Source organism: Ovis aries, chromosome 7 (assembly GCF_016772045.2).
Source record: "Ovis aries strain OAR_USU_Benz2616 breed Rambouillet chromosome 7, ARS-UI_Ramb_v3.0, whole genome shotgun sequence".
NCBI classification, from domain to species: domain Eukaryota; kingdom Metazoa; phylum Chordata; class Mammalia; order Artiodactyla; family Bovidae; genus Ovis; species Ovis aries.
Window position 1 is genome coordinate 56,573,494 of NC_056060.1, and position 19,736 is coordinate 56,593,229.

Consider the following 19,736-nt stretch of genomic DNA (forward strand, 5'->3'; position numbering starts at 1 on the left):
GATAAAACCTAAGAAGAAAATAATCAGGTGGGCACATGAACATAGTCTGGCACCAAACCTGAGGTATCTCCAAGGTATTCTTGTATTCCACGGTCTGGATGTATCAGTTTATCCATTTACGAACTGAAAGACATCTTGGATGCTTCTAAATTTCGGCAATTATGAGTAAAGCTGTAGACATTTGTGTGCAGGTTTTTGTGTTGATATAAGTCTGTAGATCCTTTGGGTAAATACCAAGGAGCACAATTTCTGGGGCATCTGGTAAGAATATGTTTAGTTTGGTAAGAAACTGCCAGACTGTCTTCCAAAGCGGGCGTGCCGTTTTGTATTCCTACCTGAATCGGTGAATGAGAGTTCCTGTTATGCCACATTTTTGCCAGCATTTGATGTTGTCAGGGTTCTGAAGTTTGACCATTTTAATAGGTTTCCTTCTCTTTTTCTGTGGTCTGTCCTTTACCTTGTCTTAGTGACTCACTGTCATGATTTTACCCTAGACCATGTCATTACCAAAACTGTAACTCTTCTATAATCTCAGTTTCAAGCAGTCTACCTGTTGACCACCCTCCTATCTTTCTGTCATCTCCTTTACTACCCAGCTTTGGCTTATTACAGGTTATAGTTGATGTTATTGTTTTGCTGGTACTTGGGTGAAGTTCTTCCTGAGAGGAAGGGAGCCTGGGTAGACATGACCTGTAATTTTAAAACTTGAAGGATGATGTGGAGAATAGGCCTGTGTGGTGTGCTTAAGCCCCAAATTTGAGTATCTGGACGGTAGGAGGATATTTGGGCTCCTGAGGGATAAAGGACAGTGGGAAAACGGTAAGTAACGGAGGAAAGGGGTGCCTCCTGTACACTTTGCCCTTCACTGGATTTGCCCTCTTCCCTCTGCACAGACACTCTGGTTAGATCTCTGAGTGCCAGGCTCAGAGTTGTGTTTGGGTGGTTTCCAGGTGCCGGGTCTAGGAACTTTAGGGATATATTGAAGTGATAGCTTTGAAGACTCATTGTTACAGGTATTAAACACTGTGCCTTTTTCCTCCTGCATTGAAGATAATAGTGGAACCATGGATCTCTTTGGAGGTGCAGATGATATATCTTCAGGGAGTGATGGGGAAGATAAACCACCCACTCCAGGACAACCTGTTGTAAGTAAAACTACCAATGAGAACTGGAAGAGAGAACTAAGTGTCTCTTTTATGCCAGGAAGAGGAAGTTGGTAACTGAATTGCAGTATGGAAATACAGTGAACAAGTGACTTCCTCATTTATGTAGAGAACTCCTGGTTATAAGGAGGATTAGAAAGAACTGTTTTGAAACGTCCTTCTGTGGAATAGTACTCAGCAATAAAAAGGATTTATATAGGCAGCAACTTGGATAAAGTTTACTAATATATGAAATTTACTGATATATGTAGCAAGTTGGATAAGGTTCCAGGGAATTATGTTGAGTGAGAAACAGCCAGTCCCAAAAGGTTAAGACTGTATAAATCCACTCCTATAACAGTCTTGAAATGACAGAATTATAGAAATGGAGACAAGATTAATGGAAATTACAGCAGCGGAATGAGGGCAAGAGGGAAGTGGATATCGGCTGTAAAAGGGCAGGGTGAATCCTTGTGGTAATGGAAATGTCCTCTATCTGCCTGGGTCAGGTCAGTCTCCTGGTTGGGATATTGTACTGTAGTTTGTGCAAGATGTTGTCACTGAGGGAAAGAAGATAGAAAGAACTGCCCAGGGTGAGGTGGGCCCACACCTTAAGAGACTAGACTGCATGGACCTGTGAATTGCATGACGTTTATTTGAATGATGTTGTGTTCTCGTTCATGTCAACAAGTGTGTTTTGTTGATAATTTTCTCTAATTTTAATTGATAAAGTGACTTCATATTCAAGTGTCTGTTAATTTCACATTTCTGTTGGTGAGTATGTGAAAGATAGATTTATCATAAAAGAGATGTTTTCTTACTTTGATGCTTCTAAACCGATCTTGTTTTTCCGTGAGGGTTTTGAGGGGTTGGTTGGTGGGGATGGATAATAGCCCTGAAGTCATGTCTCATTATGCTTCTTATCTGCCTAAACGATTAAAGTGTGGAAATGGAGCTGGACCATCTCTAAAGTCCCATCAAGCTCTAAAATTCTGTGACTCTTTTACTAGGATGAAAATGGATTGCCTCAAGATCAACAGGAGGAGGAACCAATTCCTGAGACCAGAATAGAAGTAGAAATACCCAAAGTAAACACTGATTTAGGAAATGACTTATATTTTGTTAAGCTGCCCAACTTTCTCAGCGTAGAACCCAGGTAAGAGGATCAGTTGATAGTTTTTTAATGTTGGATAGGAATATATAGAATGTTGATATTTTTTTTACTTTGTATGAATTGACTAGTCACAAAATGGAACACTGGTTATATATCTCTGAAAAAATAAAAACCAAATATATCCTTTTATAGAAAAAGTATGGACTGTTGATAAAGGAGATTTATAATGATTGTAATTGTTTTTAGCAGTCTGTTACTTTCTTATGAATTAACAGATATCACTAGTCTTGGGTGTTTCTGAGTAATGAAGCCCTGAAAAAACTGAAATTGAGAGTAGTGAAGTTTGCTAGAAAACTGCAGATGTCTTCTATAGCAGCCATTGTGGATCTAGAAAAACTAATGGTTTGGACTGTTAAACAGCACTGATGGATATCATTCACTAAGTGACATGCAAGCTCTTTGTGCTATTTAAAAATTTTTTCCTAAGCAAAATGTGGAAAGCTAGGGTATACGTGGCCTACTTGTTCAGAGACTTACATAAGAATTAAGAGTACTTGAATATTTCGCCTTGCTTGCTCTTTATTTCAAGCAGTATGTATTAATACCAAATTTCAAGAAGGTGCAGTAATTTGAAGACATCCTAATAGCTGAACATGAAGATATTTGACTCTTATGATTTTCAGTTATTATGATTTTTTAAAGTTGCTTTATGATTTTTTAAAGTTGCTTTATATAGCAGGAATATTTCTTACAAAATATGACTAATAGTTTATTTTAAAAACAATTTGTAGACCATTTGATCCTCAGTATTATGAAGATGAATTTGAAGATGAAGAAATGCTGGATGAAGAAGGTCGAACCAGGTTAAAATTAAAGGTACCATTCTGTGCTTTACCCTTTTCTTTTTTTCTTTTATAAAGTAAAACCTGGGGATACTAACTTGAGACTTAAGCTCTTGAAAATGATCTTCTGTTTCCTGTGTCATCAACAAATGAATCGTCTATCTTTGCAGAACAGTTTTTAGAAAGAAAATAGCATAGCTTTTTCTCTGTAAAGGCGTCACTTTTTTTTATCACTTTTTCTTTTTTTTTTTTGCTATATTACATCTTTTGGTGCTTTAAAAAATTATTAGCTGCTTTATTCAGAATAAGTTGTACTGTGGTTTATGTTTAGAACAGCTCCCTCCATATTTGTTGTGGGTTAAGTTCTAGCAACTTCCTGCAAGGGGAAATTATCTTCAGGCTCTTTGATCTATGGATGAACAAATCATATACAAAAGAAGATTTTATTACTGGTACCTAACACTTCACCACATGGCTGTCTTTGTATTTTTCCAATTGTTCATGTTCACTATTAGGAGAGATTTTTATTGTGCTAAATTCCTATTAATGCTTCTCTTTGAGATCTTGTACTGTCTGGTTACTCTGTCCAAGGAGGGCCTCTAATCTTCCTTTAATCAAGGAGGATGTAGGTTTAAGTAGATGGTTTAGAGCTGAGTTGTAGCACAGTAACAAGAAACAGTTGAACTCATGATACCGAAACTGGTGCTATGCATTTTAAATTCTTAAATCTGAAGATTTCCTGTAAATACATTTTTTTTTTCCCCAGTAGATATTGTACATGGTATTAAAATATTAAGAAGTGAGAGTCCAGCCTTCTTAGAATTCAGGGGCTGAACTTTTAGAATAATTCCATCTTTTCAAGTTTAATGGATCCATAAGTACCTAAAGAACCTTGATATAAGATGGTTTCTCTAAAATGCATGAGCTTCCAAAGCGTTTCAGTGACATTTCATTACTCCTCCCACTTAATGGAAATGTAAATCAGATGAGAAAATGGAGATAAACAGGCACCGTTAACTTGGTCAAGGTCACACCATTAATATATAGTGCTTAGGCTTTTTTTTTTTTGCTCTTTTTCTTACTTCCCCTCCTTTGTCTCCATGTTAGATTAGCTCTTAATGTTTCCCTTGGAACATGTGTATATCTATTGATTTAAGGTTAGCACTGTTAATTTTTCATGAGTGTTTTAGTACCTCTGGAGGTACTCTGTTGCTCTTATTTCTCATCATTTATATAAATTAATGTGATAGTTCCTTATTTACTTACTTTTTACTGATTTTTACATTTTCCCCTTATCTTCTATCATGGTACATGGTCAAGTGTCAATGTATCTATGTTTTAAGATCACGTAATACCAGACTCTAATTAATCAGCATTAATGTCTAGAAATAAATGTTTTACTCTGAAACCTTGGTGTGTAGACTACAAAATGTCAGTGTATAGCAGACTATTGTTTTTTAAAACTTTGATGGGTGATGGAAAATAACCTTGGATCCTTGGCTTTTTTGAATGATGCTTTTGAGACAAGGCCTACCATTCTTAAAGAGTCAGTTGGTGGTGTGATTAATTCTTTAATGAACAAAGAACCTGGTACAGTTTATGTACCTCAGTACTTTAATGTGTCTTTCATCCCAATAGGGTAAGACCTAGCAGAGTATTCTATCATAGCATCATTATTATTTGAATCACCTTATATAATAGGAAGTGTTTTCAAAGTGGCTTCACAGTTAATAATGGCCCATGTGTTTTCATATTTGTATGTGGCTAACCTGTTTATGCTTCCCTTGTGGCTCAGCTGGTAAAAAGCTTGCCTGCAATGTGGGAGGCCTCTGTTTGATCCCTAGGTTGGGAAGATCCCCTGGAGAGGGGAATGGCTAAAAACTCCACCTGTTTTATAGGGCTTCTCTGGTGGCTCAGTGGTAAAGAGCCTGCCTGCTAGTGCAGGAGACCTGGGTTTGATCCCTGGTTTGGAAAGATCCCCTGGAGAAGGAAATGGCTACCCACTCCAGTACTCTGGCCTGGAGAATTCCATGGACTGTATAGTCCATGGGGTCGCAAAGAGTCAGACACGGCTGAGCCACTTTTCACTCACTCACTCCACCTGTTTTATAGGGCTTCTCTGGTGGCTCAGTGGTATAGAGCCTGCCTGCTAGTGCAGGAGACCTGGGTTTGATCCCTGGTTTGGGAAGATCCCCTGGAGAAGGAAATGGCAACCCACTCCAGTGTTCTTGCCTAGAGAGCCCCATGAACAGAGGAGCTTGGTGTACTACAGTCCATGGGGCTGCAAAGAGTCAGACACAACTTAGCAACGGAACAACAACAACAACAAACCTATTTTATTTGAGGGGGAAGGCAGGGATAATGAGAGATCATTTTGTTTACCTTCTTTTATTAAGAAAAATTTCAAACATAAACAGAAATAGCAAGAACAGTAAAGTAAACTCTCACGTACCCGTCATTCACTTCAGTGGTTGTCAGGCTGGACATCTTATTTCATCTGTATTCCTCACCCTATCTTACCCAGACTGTTTGGAAACAAATCTCAGATATGACATCATATTTAATTTTGAAAGTGAAAGTTGCTAAGTCGTGTCCGACTCTTTGTGACCCCATGAACTATATAGTCTATGGAATTCTCTAGGCCAGAATCCTGGGGTAGCCTTCCCCTTCTCCAGGGGATCTTCCCAACCCAGGGATCGAACCCAGGTCTCCTGCATTGCAGGTGGATTCTTTACCAGCTGAGCCACAAGGGAAGCCCAAGAATACTGGAGTGGGTAGCCTATCCCTTCTCCAGTGGATCTTGCCCACCCAGGAGTTGAACTGGGACCTCCTGCATTGCAGGTGGATTCTTTACCAACTGATATATTGCATTCTTAATCAGGCAGCCTCATAGTTGTTTATTTAGTGAGGAATAAAGAAGGACAGGGGGAAACTGGAAAGAAATCATTAGGACACAGTTGTAAAGGCAGTTAGTTAACAGAGGAGATCCAGAAAATCTCTCTGGGAGTGGGAGTGGCTGCTGTTAGGTAGATGGTAGGGGCAGAGGCAGGAGGATGCTTGGGCTTCCGTCTGTTGGTTTTCAAAATGCTGGCTTTTCTTTGATGCCGTCTTGGTTCACATGCTCTTTCTCCTTGTGAGTGTATCCTTTTTCAGTTCTTCAGTGTCGTTTTAGTGCGTTTCCAGGATGTGGCATGGATAAACTACATGCATTTAGTGTGCTGTAGTTTCCTGGAAGTCCCATTGAATTTCTAATTTCAGTAACAGTGGTTTTCATTTTAGGAAGCCTTTGAATATTTTGCAAATCTGCCTGGTATTCCCCCTCCCCATCAAGTTAGACTCTAAACCTGCTCAAACTTGGGGTTTTTATTTTCATAAGGTGCTGTTTTTTCCTTACCTATATGTGGGGGTTTCCTTATCTTTCTAAGCCAGTAGGCAGAGTTTTTTAGTCCCACATTTATTGGGTTTTTAGTTCTGCTTTATATAGGAGTCTCAGTCCTAAATTGCTATTTCATATGGCTTCAAACCTTATTTCTTGTCCCGCCAGCTCTTCCTGTGTCTTATAACTTCTGGAGGTTACTACAGATTTAGCACCTGCTCAGATGGTCTGGCACTGAGCTCTCTAGTTCCAGCACTGGGAGTAGAAATTCACATAGGCATATTTTCCTTCCTGTTGTTATTTTATCTAATGTCTCTAGGTGATTAAAACAAGGTTTCAATGTCCTCTTTTCTGTCACTATCTGTCCATGCTTATTCTGTGATTATGTATCTCTTGTGGCGAGAAGATGCAAAAATGACAGTGTTCTAAGGCGCTTGTGTTTTTAAAACAGGTAGAAAATACCATAAGGTGGAGGATACGCCGGGATGAAGAAGGAAATGAAATTAAAGAAAGCAATGCTCGAATAGTCAAGTGGTCCGATGGGAGGTGAGCACAGATGCCTGAAGAGTATGGAAACATACAGAATGTGGCTGGGAAGGATGATGTTTTGGAATAAGGCCTTATTTGGGGTATACCTCTTTTTAAAGGATTTCTGTTATTTAGCCTCTGGCATTGTATAGAAAACCTCAGAAATAGGTAAGCAGTTGAGGGTCATACAGGCTGGTGGGAGACTTGTTAAAAGTAGGCTGGAAATGTGATCATCCTCTGGCTATATCACCATAGTCAGGAAAATTAGACCAGCTCCCCTGCCCATTGTGTACTACTCCCTAGAAGTTGACACTTTAGTAAAGCTGTCCTTCACTGGGAAGGTGGTAGGGGCTGAGTGAATGTCACAACATGTTTTGCTTCCTAAACATAAACACACAGTGTTCTGTACTGCTATGTAAGTCTTTTTTCACATCATGCCTTTTTATTCTTCTCTTGCTTCTGAATTCTGTGTTAGGAGAGAAAACAGCCATTGAATCACATTCGAAGTGAAGTAAAATGAGAGAGTGTAAGCTTTCTGACTAACATGTGAAGTGTTCCTTCTTTTCAGCATGTCCCTGCACTTAGGCAATGAGGTGTTTGATGTTTACAAGGCTCCACTGCAGGGCGATCACAACCACCTTTTTATAAGACAAGGTACCGGTCTACAGGGACAAGCCGTCTTTAAAACCAAACTCACATTCAGGTAATTACTTTCATCAACGTACTATTTGTTAAACAGTAAAAGCAGTGAAATACAGGGGTTGTTCAAAGTGCCTGACTCCTGATTGGCATAACCTCACGGTATAGTTCCCCAAAGACAAGATCTGGTTCTCAGCTCTGAAGGTTCAAAGGCTCTTTTGTCAAGTGCTCTGAAAGCTACTGCTTCACAGGGAGCCAGGTCATGCTAACCAGTGCTCCAGGAGATGGTATGTAAACCAGAACGACAGTGTATTAATTCTAGAGATTACTATAGTTGCCAGGAGGCCTAAGAGTACTGACTGGGCATTGTATCTTCCTTTTTAGTAAAATTTACCTGTGGGACTGATAGTTAGAGGTTCTTAGTGGGCATGCGATCAGAGGAAAGGCAGTGAGTTGGTGGGTATGAAGGCCAAGGTCATCTGTTCTTTAGGCCCCTGCATCCATTACCTCTTCAAGCAGCCCTGCACACTTGGGTCAGCTGGCAGGCGCATTCCCCTTGTCGAGACAGGACAGGCAGTACAGTGAAACGTTCATGTTCTTCTTTCCTTGATTCTAAGCAGAGCATCCTCCTCGGGTAATGCTTACCTTTAGAGATGGCACAGTATTCTTGGTTATGAATTACATTTTCAAAATTGTAATGGTCAAGATTATAGGCTTTGGAATCAAACAGATCTGTATCTGAGTCTCACTTCCACATGTATGACCTTGTGCAACTTTTCTCAGTTTTTCCTTGCCTCAGTTTCCTAATATATAAAATGTAATAATTATCTCATAGAGGAGCTATGACAGTGAAGTCGTGTAATAAAACACAAGAGTACAGTGCTTCGCACTCAGTATTCAGTGAATGCTTCTTGGTTTTTATTTGTTTTTTCTTTTTGTTTTCTTTCTTTCTCTTTTAATTTTTATTTTTTCATGAATGCTGCATGAGCCCATCAATTTACTGCTTTTAGAGGGTGATCATGCTGTGCAAGCCTTTTTTACTCAAGCTTTCCATATTTTACTTCACTTGTGGGGGTGAGAATGGTTTAGTAAGCTGCAGAATGAGGAAAGGTTAGAATCCCCATCTACTATATTGTTTTGTGTCTCTGCCTATTTTTTCTTGAGAATGGGAAATGCTCACTGGCCTCCTCTGATGTTGGTATGGCTGGCTCACTAATGTATTTGCTAAATAGTGAGGTATTTTTGTTTATTTCCTGCAGACCTCACTCTACAGACAGTGCCACACATAGAAAGATGACACTGTCACTTGCAGATAGATGTTCAAAGACACAGAAGATTAGAATCTTACCAATGGCTGGTCGTGATCCTGAGTGCCAGCGCACAGAGATGATCAAGGTATGTTGGCTGAACTTTATCCTAGAATTTTGATATATTAAGAAAAGCATTTCCCAAAATATTGTTCATCATCTCTTATTGACCCTCCTTTCCTCCTTCCAGCTGGAATGAACAGGGAGCTGGTTTCCATTTCCTAAACATTTGGCAAATAAGTGTGATGTGGTGAGGGTCCTAAAACAGACCCTGGCTTGGTTTCTGTCCCAGCAAGTCCTGAGAGCAACCTGTTGACTAAAAGAATCTGAACCTGCACAGATAATTTCAAGGATGATTAAATTAAGTCATCCGTGGCTGATTTGGCATCCATGTCAAAAATCAGTGGAAATGCTCAAGAATTAGTCTAGATAGAATATAAAAAGACCAGAAGTTTCCTCCGTTTTCCCCTGAAGGTAGTGGGGCTGAAGGACCTGCAGACTCCAGGACCACCTTGAGAGATTCCCAGGCCCTCTTCACTTCCCCAACTTCTGTGGAAATGCACAAGGAATCCGCTAGATTGTTTTTAATCCCTGTTCTGTTGACAGTGATTTTTACAGGATTAGAGTTATATGCAGTAATAAAGCAATTAAACAAGGAATCAAGAGAATGCCAGAACATCCCTGACGTCTCATAGCCTGGCCCTGCCTGGTGAACCCCAAGGTGCGGAAGCCAGGCAGATAGAAGAGAATGAAGAGTCTATTTTGGGGCTCAGAGCCCCTCTCCACCAGCAGCCCCTCATCCTGCTGTTAGCTGTGGGGAGTGCCCTGGGTTGACGGCCCCAGGCAGGAATATCTGGCTGCCATAGTAATCTGGTGGAGCCTGGGCAAGTCAGGTGTGTCTCAGGGTGAAGAGAACCTGCCTCCCTCAGGCATCCGCTGGGCATGGACGAAGCTCCTCAGGCTGGTTGTACCCTCTGGACTGTTCCTGGCAGCAGAGGGGACGCTGCAGCTCCCAAGGCCGTGCCCGTGCCAGTTGTGATGGGGAGGTTGGTGTGAGGGAGCCTCCTGCCTCTCCACCCTGTGGTGTCTTCACGCCTTAGAAATGAACACGTTGATGACCGTGTGTGGTAACAGAGGTGAGAAATGGCGAGAACTCGCCCTGAGGACATAGGAACTGGTGTTATCCCGGGCAAGGCATTTTCATGTTCTTCAGAGTGAAGTAGTTTCAAGTGGGCATTAAGTGAGTTCATCTTTTTTAAAGTTCACTAATTTGCTTCTTTACAGAAAGAAGAAGAACGTTTGAGGGCTTCTATTCGTAGGGAGTCTCAGCAGCGCCGCATGAGAGAGAAACAGCACCAGCGAGGACTGAGTGCCAGTTACCTAGAACCTGATCGATACGATGAGGAGGAGGAAGGCGAGGAGTCCATCAGCTTGGCTGCCATTAAAAACCGATACAAAGGGGGCATTCGAGGTGAGTTTGAGCAGAAATGAAATTTCGTCATTTCAGGGTCGTGGAATTCATCTTTGCGTTCAGTATGCTGTGAATGCCGAGTCATTGGGCATTTTATTTTTAAGGAATCAGTGTTAATGAGTGAGATGTTTCAAGGTCTCAAGAGCTAGTCATTGTGAAATTCTTTTGGGTCAGCCTAAAAGAGTAGAAGCTGCTTGTACTTTAACTTGACTCGTCTCTTGAGCTTCTGCTCCCTGATTTGAAAGTCTGCCAACTGTGTATCTTGGAACTTTTCTCAACTTTTAAAATTACTAATTAGAAATCAGGAAGTTCAGTTTTTCAGAGAATACATGTGTTTTCTTTCAAACTTCTCCACTGTGTATTCTTTTCTTTCACAAGTACCAGTAATTTATAATGGTCATTCAGCACATACTGAGTTCCAGGCAGACACTCAAACATGGATCCTGTTTGGTCCTTATAACAATGTTATGACCCAGTTACTATTATTGTCTTGTTCTTTTAAAAAATTTTTTAATTGAATACTAAACTAATTGCATTAGTTTCAGGGTTACAGTCTAATGATTCAGTATTTGTATGTATTGTGAAATGATCACTATAATAAGTCTAGTTAATAACTTCTGCCACCAAAGACAGTTGTAGAATTCTTTTTCTTGTGATGGGAACTTTTAATATCTGCTCTCAGCAACTTTAAAATATGCAGCACATTATTGTTAACTTTAGTCACCATGCTGTACTTTATATCTCCAGGATTTATTTATCTTATAACTGGCATTTGTGCCATTTGACTCCCTTTGCCTCCACCCTCCACACCACACCTCAGGCAGCCGCTAATCTGGCTTCTGTGCCTATGAGCTTGGTTCTTTGTTTTCCGTTTTTTTTCGCATCCCCATAAGTAAGATCCTACGGTGGTTGTCTTTCCCTCTGTGACTCATTTCACTTCGTATAATGCCTCAGGGCCCATTTTTGTCTCACCCTTATTGAGGAAACTGAGACTTTGAGAGGTTGAGTGGCTTGTGCAAAGACATAGCTGGTACACAAAGACTTCGAGACTCAGGCGGCCTGACTTCCGAGGCATCTGTCTCGGCCACAGTACTGCCTCCAGCAGTTTCCCCGCAGCCAGCAAGTGAGATGTTGTGCTGAAAAGTAAACTGAACCCAAAGGTGGAAGGCCAGGCTGGACACCCTGATTCTGCCTGCTCTGATCTTAGCCCTGCCACTTTTTAGCTGGATGACTTTTGGGAAGTTACGGTACCTCTTTTTTCTGTTAGCTTATCAAGAAAAAAGCTGCTTATTAGTAAGTGTTTATACCATGAGGTTGTTTTGAAAATTGATTGACATATTGCATATTAAATACTGTGTCCAGGGCCTGGCATATAACAAGTACTAAATAAGCGTCACACAAAACTATCATCAATGTACTTAGCACTCATCAGCTTCAGGAGTGACTCCACATCTGAATATACCACATTCCCTTTCAGTAAAATGAGGATCTAATCTTCTCCAGATGAGCTTTAATAGAGCTTTGGGAATCACTGTACAAAACCTCGGGTCACCATGTTAATGGTTTTGCTCTGTTAGAATGATAAATTTTAAGAACACCCAAATTTCTCTTTTTCTGACCATCCCATGAGATGCCTTTCTCTTTTTTTTTTAAACAGCAACTGCGTTTGTTCTAGTGGACTTTTTACACCCTTCTTACCTGCCTATTATTTATTTTGGGACTACAGTATAAGACCTTTTATTTTTTCGTTAGTGCTAATTTCCCACAGAAAAGATTAATCGTAGAAATACATGCCATATAAATGAAATAAAAACAAAAAATTGAGGATGTCTTTAGGAGAGAGTTATATAATATTCAGTTCCCCAGTGATTACAGTCCTAACAGGCAAGTTTATTAACAGTCAGTTCTGTCCAGTAGTCAGGTAGGCAGGGAGTAAGGAGAAAGGGAGGGCTTTAGGGCTGTGAAGTGAGCAGGTTGGTCTAATACCAACTGTTCTTATTTCACCCATGCTTCACTTGAGCTCGGGCATCAGCACAGACTTATTCGTCTCCATCTCCCTTTGAAATGGCTGCCTGGCAATAGGTGGTCTTATAGGCCCTGGAAACCACCTCCTGTTTTATTTCCAAAGCTTCAGTTAACTGTTACCTCTATAAAAGAATGACTAAGGCTATTTTGGAAGAATAGTGATGTCTGTCTCTTTAATCATCTTGCACACAAACCTTAAAAAATTTTTTTTAAACTTAGTCTTGTATTTGAGAGGACAAGTACTTTGTTTCAACAGATCTCAATTTGCATTTATCTGTAAATTTTAAAAGTGTTTGTTTTTTAATTTTTGGCTGCACTGGATCTTCACTGTCGCCCGCAGGCTTTCTCTAGTTGCAGCCAGCAGGGGCTGCTCTGTCGTGGTGCGCAGACGCACTGCGGCGGCTTCTCTTGCTGTGGAGCATGGGCTCTAGAAGCGCAGGCTTCAGTACTTACGGCGCATGGGCTTAGTTGTGGCATGTGGAATTTCTCCTGGACCAGGGATTGGATCTGTATCCCCTACATCGGCAGGTGGATTCTTATCCACTGTACCACCAGGGAAATCTGAAATTTTAAAAGGTCTTAATTATTTGCTTCTCTATAAACAGTATACAGAAGGAACTGAAGATATACATCAGAAGACAGATCCAGGAGTGGATTATCTTTGAAAGTCACTCACAAATCTTGCTCTCTGCTTTCAGAGGAACGAGCTAGAATCTATTCGTCAGACAGTGATGAGGGATCAGAAGAAGATAAGGCTCAAAGGTTACTCAAAGCGAAGAAACTCACCAGTGATGAGGTAAAACCAAATTTATTCAATTGTAGAGGTTTACCCTGTACCCACATGTTAATGCCTGGAATGAGGAGGAGCGCACAGCCTAGGAGCACAGACATATGTCTACACACTTCACTGAAGCTCAGTGAGATAAATCCAGAAACGGGCTGGGAGTGGCCCAGAAGAGCGTCTAAGACCTCTGCTTAGAGAAAGAGGCCTCTTCTTGGTGTGCTGAAGGAAGAGTGCTAGCCCAGGGCACACCAGCCAGGACGGGCATGCCAGGTGGATGGAGAGGCCTGGGGGAAGACATGCCCTGAGGTAGCCAGGCTTTCCTGGAGAACTGTTACAGAGATCACTTAGTGTGGGTGGACAGTGTGTGTCTCTCTTCTTTCTTTTGCTCCTTTAAAAAATTTTTCAATATGTTTTTAAAATTACAGAAATAATTCTTATGGTAGAAAAATCTGTTTTCTTTTTATGTAGATGAAGTAGTATTTGAAATAGTATTGAGTAATTCAATAAAATAAATGTCCATGTGTTACCGAAATAATAAAATTTCAAAGGAATTTTAACTTATATTTTTAACAGTATCCTTTTCAAATTATGAGAGTTCAGATACTGAGAAATTTTTAAGTCTTTTTTTCAAGATATATGTACCTTGATACATGATATGACATGTAACTTCATATAACATTATATTCAGGTGTATAACATAATGATTTGATTGATACATGTATATATTGCAAAGGGATTACCACAGTAAGTCTAGTTAACATCCATCACCACAGTAGTTACCTATATTTTTTTCTTGTGATGAGAACTTTTAAAATCCATGGTCTGAGTAACTTTAAGTTGTACAATAGAGTATTATTAACTGCAGTCACTGTGCTGTGCATTACATACCCAGGACTGACTTATATTTAAGTCTTTATAGATTATTGTTATTTTTGGTGTTCTTGAACTGTTCTGCGGTATCCTACTTTGAATTTCTTTTAATTTCTCTGATTGGGATCTGTTAGACTTTCTGAATTTATAGATTGATATATTTCATTAGTTCTGAAAATTTCTCAGCCATTAATTCTTCAGATATTACTTCCCGCCATTCTTTTTCCTTTGTTCATGGAACTCTGATTAGGTGCATGGTACTCCTTCTCACTTTATCCCTCATGACTCTCAAGCTGCCCTTCATATTTTCCACGTCTGTTTAGCTTTGCATTCGTGGACAGCTTCTTCTAGTTCATGTTTCCTTCTTTAGCTGTCTAATACATTGTTGATCTCTTTTACTCAATTTTTAATCGTTTCAGTTTTTTAATCTCTAGAGGTTTAGTTTTTCAAATTGGTCATTTAAAAAAATCCTGCTCCTAATTCATATTTTTCAGTGTCTCCTTTATGTCTTTAAGTATTTTAAACCTACTGGTATGGTCTTTTATATCTGATAATTCTGAAGCCTTTACATATGTGGTTTTACTTCTGATTATTTCTGATAGCTGTTTCATGATGACTTATTTCTCCATGTGTTCTGTGACTAAATGATTGATTTACTCAGACCAGTGGACATTTTTATAGCCTAGATTGATGGCTTCCTCTGAAGATGGTATATATTTGCTTCTGCCGGGTACCTTGGGACTACTTTAAATTATATTCGTGGAACAGATCATTTTAGCTTTATTGGAAGTATGGGTTCTGACTTGTTATGAACTTTCCTAGAAATGTTTAAATTTTTTCTTAATCCCCTCTTAATTAGTTCAAATGTTAGAGATTGGAAATTACCCTTGCAGGCATTTGAAACGGGTTGGCAAACTATATCCCGCTGACTAATCTAGACTGCCACCTGTTTTTTTTTTTCAAATAAACTTTTTTCAGAATCTACCCATAGTTAATCATTTATGTATTGTCTCTGGATGTGTTCCTTCTGTGGTGATAGAGTTGATTAGTTGCAACAGAAACCATATGTCTTGTAAAGCCCGAGACATTTGGCCTCAGGCCCTTTACCAGAATGATTTGCTGACCCCTGCCTCAGAGAAAAGGGCCTGGGCTTATCGCTAGTTCACCTGAACAGTAAAGATCCAGGCCTCCGGGGTCTGTTGTTAATCTGCTGCACTTGGCCTTTGTGTCCTGTCCTCAGCACCCTGCAAGGCATAGAAGCAAAGCTTGTAGTTCATGCAGTTTGGTAACTGTCTTCAAGGAGAAAGCCTGCTTTAGTGCTCTGCTCGTCTCTGTGGGTTCTTGGTTTTGCTTAATTTTTGGCTTGTGAGTATACTTTATTTTCTTGCCATCACTTGGGTTTGTTTATAGTTTTTCATCATTGTTATTTTCAGTGATCGGGTTATTCAAAGGACTGTTCTGCCATATTGTGGAAACATTGTTGTGTTCCTGTTATTCATGATTTTAATGTACTTTGATCATTTTGGCCTTCTATGAACTGTGAACTTGCATGAGCTCTTTTCTCATGTGAAACGGAATTTTGTCCTTGTGTTATTGTTTGTTAATCACAACATTTAGTATTTCCCAATCTTCCTTGGAAGTGGTATGCTATGGAAGATAAATAGACAAAATTGTTAAATTATTCTGCAACATATTTCTTTTAAATTAGATAGATGTCTTAATGATGCGTTTACAGTGTGTTAAACTATTGGCAAACAGCAATCGTTATCTAAGCAGATGCTGTTTTATTTATTGGCAAGCAGAAACTGAGTGAAAATTGAAAAGTGTCATGGGACTTCTGTTTATTCCTAGAATTCTCAGAAATGAAGTTTCTAGCTGTGATCCATCAGATAGCCTTCTTTGAGGCCGGGCAATTACAAACCTGTAACTGTGTGACTTAAAACTTTCTCTTGCGAATGCCTCCTAGCTGTCTGTTATAGGAGCTGCCTGCCCTCTACCTCCCTCACCTGAATACTTACTTGCTGTTAAATCTTCCTGTCGCCAACCACCTCCCCCCCTAGTCCCCCTTCCGCTTCCCCTTTCCTGACAACAGAGACTTTGCTTCTGCCTGGACCTCCCAACCTCCTCACTACCCCAGTTCAAGTCCTGGAATGGGTTACAGTGGGAGAGCAGGGTCGGGAGTGGGGGGTGAGGGCGGGAGGGGAACCTGCTCTAGGCCTCTCTCCTTATTTGCACACTAAACCTCACCCCCACACCATGAATCTAGGTATTCCTCTGAGATTAAGCCAGTTTTCAAACCTTACGTCCCCGCACTAGAAAATGACCATTGTCTTGAGAGCATTCCTTGATATGGGGGAGGACAGGGCTCTGGATTGCTGAATCTTGGGGCTGCCCTCTACCTCTTACATTGGCTTGAGCAAGGCATCTCACATTTCCAAGTCTGTTTCTTCACCTGTTCTATGGGACTTATGCTTTCTGCCTTATAAAGTTGTATTCTAGTTAATAAAAGATGTGAACGTAGGTATCACAGTGAATGCTCATTTCCCTTCCCCAGGAGGGACCAAGTTACAGAAAAGAAAAAACAGAGCTTTTTATCCTCCCTTATTTTTGTAAGCAGAGAAAATCTTAGAAAACCTAAATTACTCCCAAAGTGAAAGGTTGGTAGTAGTAGAAGAAACTGTGGAAAAGGGAAAGATCCCGTGGAAAGGAACATGCAGACAATGGGGAGAAAGGGTGGCATGTCCAGGCCACAGCTTTCTTGAGTAAAAGAGGCGACCTGCTGAGACTGCCCAGAATGTGGTGCTGGTGGTCTGCTTCCTCTCTGTGTCTTTCTCCTCCCCCAGCTCTGCCTCATAGAACCTGCATTCCCCCCTTGGCAGCTTTGCCTTTTCTGTTAGAAGCCCCTGTTTTTATGGAACCATCAGCAACTTGGAACAGCTGTAGCTCCAGCTGCCCCTCCAGGGTGAGGCTTTCCCAAGGCCGAAGTTCAGAGTATGTTTCCCTGGAAGCCTTGGCTCTCTAGGTGTTGGTTTCTTGTACTTTAAGATACCCTAATTGGTATATATTCTTAGGTATATTTCGGGTTATGTAAACTCTGAGAGCTATTTATAATGTGAGTTTTACAATCAACCTGAAAAATAAATTGTTAGAAGACAGTTCCTGTATAATTGTGGGTTGCCTGTTCCTTTGTCTTTAGGGACCTGCATTCATGGCTAAGAGGTTTCCCAGGTGATGCTAGTGGTAAAGAACCCACCTGCCAGTTCAGGAGACAGAGGCTTGGGTTCAATCCTTGGGTCGGGAAGATCCTCTGGAGGAGGGCACGGCAACCTACTCTGGTATTCTTGCGTGGAGAATCCCATGGACAGAGGAGCCTGGCAGGCTATAGTCCATAGGGTTGCAGAGAGCTGGACATGACTGAAGCATGCAGGAACTAATTCATGATTATATTAGGAAGCTTTGTGTTCATCTAATATATTTTTGTCATGTGTTGTATTTACATGGCACGGGGGTTTATTCCAGCTAAGTTTGAGGCAGAATCCCACACTCCTAATTTCTGAAAATGAGATCTGAAGGGTGCCACTGACTTTCTAAATCCTGAGAGTAGCAGGCCTGCATGCCTTTGCTGGACTTCACTGTGCTTCTCTGTAGCTGCCAGTCCTGGAAGGGTTTTCAGAGCTGAATTCTGGAGCCTCTTACCCCAGACAGAGGATTAGAACTGGTGCTGGTTAGACCTCTTTGGGAGAGGTTTGACCTGGCTCCTGCCCTCCTAGCTGCTGGGCATTATCTAGGACCCTTCAGGACAGTTGCTCCCACCTTTTAGAAAGCTGTTCCTTATTCACCAAAACCCATTAAAAAATTTTAGAGCTGAAGAGATCATACACACTGAAATTTACTTGGGCAAGGTTGCCACAAACAGGCTTGCATGTAAAGTGTTTAAGATAAGATTCATCAGCTGAAAATAAATGAAAAATAGTGGTAGTAGTCAGTGTCCTTTTTGCTTTTGCCTATGTGGGCTTGGGAGAGAAGTATCTGGGTTTGCCCAAGGCTGGGAAGTAGATAGGCGGCTAGTCAGAGCCTGGGGGCAGGATCCATCTTCCAGGCTTGCTGTTGGGGTAACTCTACTGCCACCTGCTGGGAAGTAAGTGCAGGGGGACCTCTGGATCTCTTCCTGTGGATTCATAACTGTCCTGTTTGAATTCTATGACTTCGGATCTGTGGGGATGCATTTGGGATAATAAGGCAGGAAACAAGTGTGAGGTACGATCTTGCTCCTCAGAGGCCAGGCATAGGGACCATCAGAAAAAGTGGCCGTGCCTGCTTGGATGCTACGTCCAGAAGCAGTCCTTTGGACAGGGTAGTAAGAGGCCTGGCCTTGCCCAGCTTCAGCCTTAAACTGTTCACCCTGTCTTCTTTTTGGCGAAGAGTTTCATTGAGGTAGTTCTGGAGTGTCATATTTAGTATCATTTCATTTTAATCAATATTTTATATTATTCAGTGTTGATCTGTTTGAATTCTATCTGTAAAAATTGTTTTAACTTCGTGAGTTTTTTTTTGTTTCTGTTAGAACACTGTGCAGCATGATTTTAAGTTTTGGAAACTTGTCTGTGAAGGCCTTTAATTTCTTCAAAGTTGTTTAAAAATTAAAAAAAAAGCCACATACTTGGCTGCGCCAGGTTTTGTTGCGTCGTGTGGGCTCTTTCATTGCAGCACACGGGCTTGCTGGTTGTGGCAAGCTGGTTTAGTTGCTCTGCGGTATGTGGGGTCTTAGTTCCCAGACCGGGGACCGAACCCACGTTCCCTGCATTGCCAGGAGGACGCCTAAACAGGACCGTCAGGGAACTCCCTCAGATATTGTTTTAAAAAATCTTTATGAGTTTTAGTACATCCAAAACAAGAAATTATTTTTTAAAGTTGACAGGCTTAAAAATTTTTTTTAGCATAATGAAGTGAAGTCTGAGGAAGTGAAGAAAAAGAGTTTAAGTAAAATATGCAGCAGGACAGTGGTTAATAGGCTAACCTCTTTGGGAGAGTGCTGACCTTTCCCAGGGCAAAGCCCGTTTCCACTTTCTGCAGCCCTTCTCCATGTACAGCAGCTTCTTCCCTCTGTGAGACTGGGTCACAGCTGCTTATCAGTTCACCCTTGTGGTCCTGAAGCTGGGTTTTAGGATTAGTTTTGTAATTACTCTGGAGTCATTTTGAACACCTCTAGTACTTGTAGATTTGGAAACTGCCATGACCTAAACCACTGGTTTTACAGCTGGTAAACATTCTCATTACAACAGTTATGTTATTTTGGGTTTTCCGAGGGTTATTCAGCTCAGAGCTACTTCTGATAAACCTTTCTAGAAATAGTCTCTATGAACTTTTAAAGATTTTTATCTGTTTAGGAGGGTGAGCCTTCTGGAAAAAGAAAAGCAGAAGATGACGATAAAGCGAATAAAAAGCACAAGAAATACGTGATCAGTGATGAAGAGGAAGATGATGATGATTGAAGTACAAAATGTGAAAACTTTATATATTTTACTGTACAGTTTGTTTTATAAATATGATATAAACATGAGTTATTTTGATCAAAAGAAATTGATTTGCTTTTGACTAATTTTAATTATAATAAAAATTTTTAAAAAGCAAGTCTCTG

The 19,736-nt window shown here is 40.6% G+C and overlaps 1 protein-coding gene across 2 annotated transcripts in view; it reads left to right on the top strand.

Moving 5' to 3' along the window:
- LEO1 (LEO1 homolog, Paf1/RNA polymerase II complex component) overlaps nucleotides 1–19,729 on the top strand; it is a 32,670-nt gene extending 12,941 nt beyond the window's left edge. The window contains exons 4-12 of one of the 2 annotated variants that reach the window (XM_004010604.4): nucleotides 1,051–1,145; nucleotides 2,153–2,298; nucleotides 3,048–3,132; nucleotides 6,926–7,020; nucleotides 7,571–7,705; nucleotides 8,901–9,036; nucleotides 10,233–10,419; nucleotides 13,143–13,240; nucleotides 19,486–19,729. In XM_004010604.4, the coding sequence (XP_004010653.1) occupies nucleotides 1,051–1,145; nucleotides 2,153–2,298; nucleotides 3,048–3,132; nucleotides 6,926–7,020; nucleotides 7,571–7,705; nucleotides 8,901–9,036; nucleotides 10,233–10,419; nucleotides 13,143–13,240; nucleotides 19,486–19,590 (1,082 nt within the window). In that variant the 3' untranslated portion in view covers nucleotides 19,591–19,729. Of the gene's footprint in view, nucleotides 1–1,050; nucleotides 1,146–2,152; nucleotides 2,299–3,047; nucleotides 3,133–6,925; nucleotides 7,021–7,570; nucleotides 7,706–8,900; nucleotides 9,037–10,232; nucleotides 10,420–13,142 lie in introns of both variants that reach the window. The other variant, XM_060417961.1, reaches the window with a different exon arrangement.
- The last annotated feature ends 7 nt before the right edge of the window (nucleotides 19,730–19,736 follow it).